Genomic DNA, 7925 nt, shown 5'->3' with positions numbered 1-7925 from the left:
CCCTCTAAATCAATACGATCAAAGCCCATATGAACTCACAGAGGCTAGAGCAGACCACACAGGACCTGCATCCCAGTATAGTGTTTGTATGGGATTCCTGCATGTGCAGACAAATGGGTCTTGGTTTCCTGTGCTTTCTCTTGGGCTCTTTTCCTCCTGGTTCATTATTTTGTCCAATTCCTCTGTGTTAGTTTTTCTTGTTTTATCTTTCCATATTGTATTTGTTTTACTAAAATAAATAAATAATGAAAATTCTCTTGAAAACACCTCGCTCTGGCTGTTGAAGTAACACATCTTTCATGAATCTCATGGAACAGGAACCAGTCTCTGGGCTGGAGGAACCATTGTTGCTTCACCTCAGGTTGTTAAGTTAAGGAAGGTCAGAGAGGGAAGATATCACAGTACAAGCTAGAAGCTTCTCAAACAACAGAAAACAGCACTGACAAGAACCACACATCACCCAACACTGATTGAGAATGATTTATTAAGGTCTAATTAGTATGCTTTTCAATTCAAATTGTCCCTTTCTCCCCCCCCCATAAAAAAACGGCATCAACAAAAGTCCAAGTTCATTTCACTCATTTCCAGTATAAATTTTCTGCATTTTTGTGTAAACTCTGAGCGAAATCTTTTTCCTGCTAACTGGCTCTCCACCTACTTTTTCTTTGGGTGTCCAATGGGTACACTTCATGTGCCTTCCTTCTGTGCAGACAAAGGCCACAGGCCACCTTCCTCCTTCCCAGAATGCCACTCTTCTCAGGACTTCCTTCTCTAGACATCCTCCTGACCTTCCCACACCTGCTTCAGGGCTGTATTTCTTTCTTGTTGCTCCTTACAGCACACCAATAGAGCCACTAGTCACCCAGACCATGTACCAGGCATCTCAACACAAGCATCTATTGGGCAATTGCTGGAGACCACACAGCAGCCAGTTGCTAACATACCCCACCCAGGCTACTTAGTACGGCAATGGTGGACTCGCTTCTAACATTTGATTTCTTTACATTTTCCTCAATTCTATATGACAGCCATGGTTGCCAAGAAGGGGATCACCATTCCCTCAAAAAAAAAAAAAAAGTGAAATTGCTAGTTACTTTAGGGCATCTTGGTTATTGAGAAACATCTTGTTAGGAAGTCATTCTCAGCTAGTGTAACCACGGTGCTTCTTTTGTAAGAAGGTAATTTTGAGGGCTTTCAGCACTGCCACCCTGCAGTTTGAAAGTAGGATGTCCCTTTTTATAAAGTGAAAATACATAAGGACGTTTCACATTTTAAAAAGTAGGTCCTTCATGGGAATAGGTCCTAAGTAAATAATCAACGATACTGGCAAAGTTTTATGTACATAATATTCTTCCAATATTATAATAATGAAAATTAAAAAAAAACTAGTCAACAATACAGGAATGGTTAAATAAACTGAGCTGCATCCATTAAATGGAATATTATATCACCACTAACACTGTTTTTGAAAAAAAATTAATGCCATAGGAAAAACCTGGCAATTCTGAAAGAAAAAGTTGCAAAACATTTTACAGTATCATCCCAATTATGTAAAAAAAAAAGAACTGTATAATAAATGTCTATAGGCATACATGCATGAGCTGGTAAAGATGGTTACTTCTGGGTGTAGTATCAGTAATCTTTCTTTTTTTAAAATTCTTTTTCACACAGTTCTGCAATTTTCAAGTTTTCTGTAGAAAATGCATATTGTTTTATAACTTGGAAAACCACAGGCTTAAAAAAAAAGTATCCGCTGATGTCCTAGCGCTAAGAATGCACGTGGGCATCTTAACGATATAGGGACGATACTGCTGAGTGTCCTCTTCTGTCGTGTTTTCAGGGTACATGCTCTTTTGGGGCGACAGACTCACACTCCCTGCCTTCCATGTATGTTTCAATACCATCGTTAAGAGGGAATGTGACGAGGATATTGCTTCCTCCATGGTCTAAATGAATACTGATTTTTTTTTTTACTAGATTCTTCTATCCCCTAGAAGATTTAAGACAGAATCCTTTTGTCCTTGAAGAAGAGCATACTGTATACACACAGCCCATGCCTGCTTTCTAAACAAACACAAAATCATTCTAGTTTACAGTTTTCCTCCAGAGTGGAAGAAATCCTCCTATGTCAATTCAACAGTCTTTTCAGTCACAAACGTGCTGACAGGAATAAGCACACTTATTAAATCAGAGGCATCCTCCACAGACTTTTGCTCTGCTCTGTTTTGTATTTTAAAGGGGAAGCCTGTATGAAGCCGTGTGCACTCTGTTTGGAAGATTTTTTTTTTCTTTTTGGCGTAGGCCAAACCACATAAAATCTTTTAAGTCCAGTTAGTGAAGGCTGCATGGTCACCCCGGAGTCTGTTCCTGAATTCCACTGCAAGACACATACTTTCTATTTCCCGAAGGAGGAGATGGGGGCTGCCACACAGGTTCATCCTCAGGCTATGTCAAGTCTCTTGGGTCTAGGGACAAATACTGCCATTGGTTAGTGTTTTAAGTACAGGAGCGTCTTCCTCTCCTCTGGCTCCCCACTTTACCCTGGCGATGGGGTGTGGGGGTTCACAGCTGCCCAGAGGCTGGCTGGCTTCCTTCTAAACCACAGAGTGGTCATTGCTGTGAACTCCAGCCAGAATGGTGTGGTTGAGGGAGGAGGCTGAGCGGTCAGAGCCTTCTGTGGGGCCGTTGGGGTTCTCATTGCGCTGGCAGCACAGGATCTGCCTGAAGGTGGCACTCATCTCTTTGTCGCGGTAGGAGTAGATGATGGGGTTCATGGCAGAGTTGAACTCAGCGAGGAGGAGGAAGAACTTCTCATAGGCCAGGACGTCGCACTGCGGGCAGCACACATCCAGCAGTAACAAGACCAGTCCAGGAGTCCAGCAGACAATGAAGGCACCTACGGCGACAGGGGAGGGATCAGGTATCAGAAGGAGAATAAGGAGCACCATTATGAAATGCACAACCAAACACGTAACATGGTATCTCAGGTCTGTGTGAAAGCCCTGAGACCAGAGCCACCAATCGTGGAGACAAACAAAATGTTTGCTTCTGAAATAGAAGAAATGATCGCCTTAATAATATGCCGTTGACTCAAGTCCTGCTTAGACCTTAGGATCATATGAGATGCTAATAATTTTTAACAGACCACAGAGTTTGATAAACAGCTGCTCCGTGAGAAAATGCACTAGGAATACTCACTACTACATAAGTTCTTAAAAAAAATAAAATCTCATAAAGGCGTGGTTGTGGGGGCAAAAGACAGACATTAAGGACACATGTTTAGCAGAGATGCAGTTTCTGTTTTCTGTTCACCAGTGCACAAATCATTGCTTTGCCTTTTGAGGAACTAGGTGGCTTAAGAAAATTGAATTTTTGTCTTATTTTTCTCATCTGAAAAACGGGCATGTTCCAGTTACCTCCTGGGGTAAATTGTAATTGTAATGTAATTGTAAATGAATGCTAAAAAAAAAAAAAAAGAACCAACCGGTGTACATTAACAACCCCAATAACAATGTTATTATTCCAGGCTTTGTGGCATGTAAATAGCAGCTCCCGGTGATGGATGTCTTAGCTTCTAATGCAGCAACCAAGGTGCTTGCATACACTTTACAAATGATGACACATCCTACCTGCACATACAGCAGGCAAACCAAAACCTCACTGTACAAGCAGACTCTGAGACCCAGCAAGTTTAAATGCCTTGCTTAAAAGACCTCCGCACTGGGAAGGGGGTGAACAGGAGGCAAACCCCAGATTTACACCCTTGGAGCCTGGCTCTGGATCCACATTCCTGAAAGCACTGCATCATCCCTCCACTGTTTGCAACTAAATATTCGTAGCCGAATTTTACGTTTCAGCTGTGCCCTACCGTAGATACATTCTCTGCTTTCTCCCCCACAACTACTCTGCATTATATTAAGATTATCCTATAATCACAAGTGGTTTGGAAATTCGGATGGGAAAAAGATATCCCATCTTATTTAGCTTCTGAGATCACTTTCCATTTGGATCTGAGAGAGAGTGTAAGTCACTAAGTGATTAATTAGCCTGGATGGCTATGTTATCTTGGCATGTGCTGGGGGTCTTCTACTGATGGGATGATAGCCATTATGGCTCAGCTAAGAGACCCCGTGTGTCGCATAAACAGTCATCTCGTGAACAGAGGGTGAGCTGGGGGAACCCTCATGTCCATTTGAATCTTTATATTCACCGATACACATGGCGGTGCTAGCCTCGGTGGATGTGAATTTAGGTTGGGTGTACTCAGCTTGGATCGGTCTCAAGGAAGGAGTTTCATAAAAAGTAAACAAATGTGATTTGGTTTCCAAACAGCCCAGCCTTGCATATGAGCTTACTTCCTTTCTTTATTTATTTCTTTCTCTCTTTCTTTCTTTCTTTCTCTCTTTCTTTCTTTCTTTCTTCCTTCCTTTCTTTCTTTCTTCCTTCCTTCCTTCCTTTCTTTCTTTCTTCCTTTCTTTCTCTCTTTCCTACCTTACCCTCTCTCCTTCTTTCTTTTTCTCTCTCTCTTTTCTCAGAGCCTTTTCAGCAGGGAAATACAAATAAAGCAAGAAGAAAAGTCCCCCATAAAGCTCTCTGCTCTGTAACACTAATGTGTATTGGTTTTAAACCGCTGTTCACTTTGAAGACCATCCAAGGTGCTTCATTTTTCTTAAATAAATACAATACTCTCGACTCTCCTCAGAGAGGGAAAATAATATTCCAAATATCAGTAGATAATAGCCAGACCACTATCTGAACCTCAATAAAAGTGCTAGCAGAGCCTTCATTCCAAGTCCTTGAATTTCCTCCTTTATTGAAAAATCACTCAGAAAGCTAAACATGAGGGCAAATCAAAGGAATGCCTCCTGGGTTTCAGAAATAATGCCTTATTCATTGAGAAGCCAGGAAAGAAATTATTCTCAGGGTGGAAAATGCTTGGATGGAAAATGCACGGTCCCATTATTCATCTCCTTGGAACACTCACACACACACACACACACACACACACACACACACACACACACACACACCCATGAATGGGAAACAGATCCTAAAAGTTCCCTTTCCCCTTTCCTTTATCAAAGCTCTAATTGAGCTCAAGTTTGGAGCTTGGCTGGCCACAAGCACAGGCAGATATAGTTTTAAATAAAACAACCTCTTTTCCCAGTTGGCAACAGAAAGGAAAAGCCCTTATTCTCATACAGTTGCTCAGTCTGCTTGACTTTGACCAGAAAAGAATCCAAGTACAGCCATGTGTTGTTTATGATTTCTTCCAATGCTAAAAGTCAGGAAGAGTGCAGTCTTTTTAGGAAAGGGATGGCTCTAAAAATGAGACTTTGCACTTCTCTTTTAGACAAAAAAAAAAAAAAAGCGCGGGGGGGTGTCAGGCGGGCAGTGGTACACACCTTTAATCTTGGGAGGCAGAGGTAGGCAGATTTCTGTGAGTTCAAGGTCAGCCTGGTCTCCAGGACAGACAAGACTGAACAGAGAGACACTGTCTTGAAAAAAAAAAAAATCCAAAAAACCCAACCAACCAAGGAAACAAACAAACAAAGCGCCCTGCTAGATTTGGCCAAGGGAAGCTGGGAAATGCCACAGCCTGACAGGAGCCAGCCTATGTGAACACGTCGTTAAGAAACTCCAAGTCTGGGCTGGAGAGATGGCTCAGAGGTTAAGAGCACTGACTGCTCTTCCAGAGGTCCTGAGTCCAATTCCCAGCAACCACATGGTGGCTCACAACCATCTGTAATGAGATCTGGTGCCCTCTGCTGGCATGTACAGACACACATGGAGGCAGGATGTTGTATTCATAATAAATAAATCTTAAAAAAAAAACAAAAAAGAAAGAAACTCCTAGTCTTCTCTCTTCTACTTCATCTGAAGGGATTGGTTTCAGAACTGTGACTGGTCCCGGCCACACTGTCTCAGAATCTTCAAGACTCAATCAAATGTCTTGATGCAAGGTTGACAACCTCAGAAATCCACATTGAAAACCAATCCCATGGACTTATCCCCTTCCTTCTCTTTCTCGGGGGTATCTTGGATCAAACCAACCCAAAGACAACAGTGTTACCATAGGAGGGGAACAGGGGTCCTAGAAAAGCCCAAGATGATTGGGGTCCTCAATCATAGTGAACGCACAGTCTGAAGTCAAACTTGTTTCGAATTTCCCTCTGAGCTTCTAAGAACAAAAGTCTCTATTTTTGATTTTAAATAAGTAGTCACCTCTAACTGAGTTGGGTCATACAACTCCATGTGTGTACGGTGGACCACATCCAGTCTGCAGAGAGTTGCACATGCACACACACACACATACACACACTAATGTTTAGAGACGTGGATGATGAGTTGAGCAAAGCCCCCATTTCATTATCCATAAGCAGAAGCAGCTCTTTCCCAAAGCCACAGGGCATGAGGAGCAATTTTCAGACACTCATGCCCCCAGTGCCATCACGAGTGTCACAGCTGAGAGGGAGCTTTGTGCACGGAGCTCTGGGGTAGGTCTTGGGCACAGAAGAGCGTGCAAGCATGAGATGTGCCATGAAGACTTGGTATCTACAGAGCTACACAGATTGCCAGACAGCACTCCCCCCAACCCCGGACTCACCGTTAGGCATGAGACGGAAACCAAGAAGGAAGAGGGCTGCGGGGGGGGAAGCATGAAGAAGCAACACGGCCTCAGGTGGCCCTGTAGGTTTCCAGCTCCACGTTTCACAAGATGGAAAACAGAAACAATACAGAATGCCAGTGGGAAGACGTTCACTTGGCGTATTTCTGAGGGCGGGGTCTCTGCAGACCAAGGCACGAAACCAAAGGATGGCATCCAACAGTATGAAAGAGAGGAAGTACAAATGGTTTGTGGTTACATAGTGTAAAGCCAGAAGTGGCAGAAGAGAGGATATCCAAGGCCAGGAAAACCTTATGTACCTCGCTAAGGCATTCGCTTTCCAGCCTAGCACTGGTTCTCCACCTAAGTCACGTGTAGTAATAATGCAGATGGATGGATCGTAAGGAATAATGACCTTCATTTTAATCTCACTGGCCTAAACTGTCAGATTTTCATTGAAGATACAGAGTAGGGATTGTGGAAGAAGAAAATGACCAAGGTAAGTAGAATATGTGTGCGCATTATATATATATATGTGTGTGTGTGTGTGTGTATACATATATATGTGTGTGTGTGTATATATATATATATATATTCAGTTATTTCTAAAACAGGAATAAGCAGAACCCGAATCAGGGCAGGAACACAGGGAAGGAAGTATAGAAGACAGGGCAAGAATTTATGAGGCTGTCCTGATGGTAAGAAAGATGGAGAAGCCTGCGATGATTTCTAGGTTTTCAACTTGAATGAAGCATAGGTCATGCCCTTTGCTGAGGGAGGAAACAGGAGATTTGTTGCTGGAGGCAGGGATCAACAGTTGACAGCCTCGGTAGTCATGTGTGTTTGGTCTGAGGTGCCTGAAGAATATCATATAGGGACACCGTTAAGCCACCCTACCAGGTTCCTGGAAAGCCGAGTCTGGGGAGCCTCGTCCCTCACTGTACAGAAAGTTTCCCCTAACTTGTCTCAGTCACAAGGAAGATGGGGCCGAAGGCTACTGCAAACATGTCTGAGGGCTGCCTTTCCTTGCACAAGCTGCAATTCTTTCTTACGCATCCATCAAAGCAATCTTGGAGGGTCAGCTGCCTACATAAACGGAAGGAGAGGTGTTGGAATGTTGGTGCAAGAGGCAGGGAGAAAGGGGGCAGCTTCGGAACGAAGGGTCATAGCTGCAGACCACGTCATATAACCACACCATCCCTCCTGCTAACCAGCCCACCAGCAGCATGATGCTCACCGACCACACAACCCATCAGCTGTACAATGCTCACCGACTACACAACCCACCAGCTGTACAATGCTCACCGACCACACAACC

At 43.4% G+C, this 7925-nt stretch overlaps 1 protein-coding gene across 9 annotated transcripts in view; it reads right to left on the bottom strand.

Annotated features, from left to right (window-relative positions):
- Positions 1–467: 467 nt before the first annotated feature.
- Positions 468–7925, bottom strand: part of Lpar1 (lysophosphatidic acid receptor 1) — a 128807-nt gene continuing 121349 nt past the window's right edge. For 8 of the 9 annotated variants that reach the window (XM_021235925.2, XM_040737614.1, XM_040737606.1 and 5 more), the window contains one exon: positions 468–2896. In XM_021235925.2, coding sequence (XP_021091584.1) covers positions 2595–2896 — 302 coding nt within the window. In that variant the 3' untranslated portion in view covers positions 468–2594. 9 annotated transcript variants of the gene reach the window in all.

The sequence above is a fragment of the Mesocricetus auratus genome, unplaced genomic scaffold (assembly GCF_017639785.1).
Source record: "Mesocricetus auratus isolate SY011 unplaced genomic scaffold, BCM_Maur_2.0 Super-Scaffold_6730, whole genome shotgun sequence".
NCBI classification, from domain to species: Eukaryota; Metazoa; Chordata; class Mammalia; order Rodentia; family Cricetidae; genus Mesocricetus; species Mesocricetus auratus.
The sequence above is the reverse complement of the archived record's forward strand: the minus strand, read 5'-3'. Positions and strand labels throughout refer to the sequence as shown.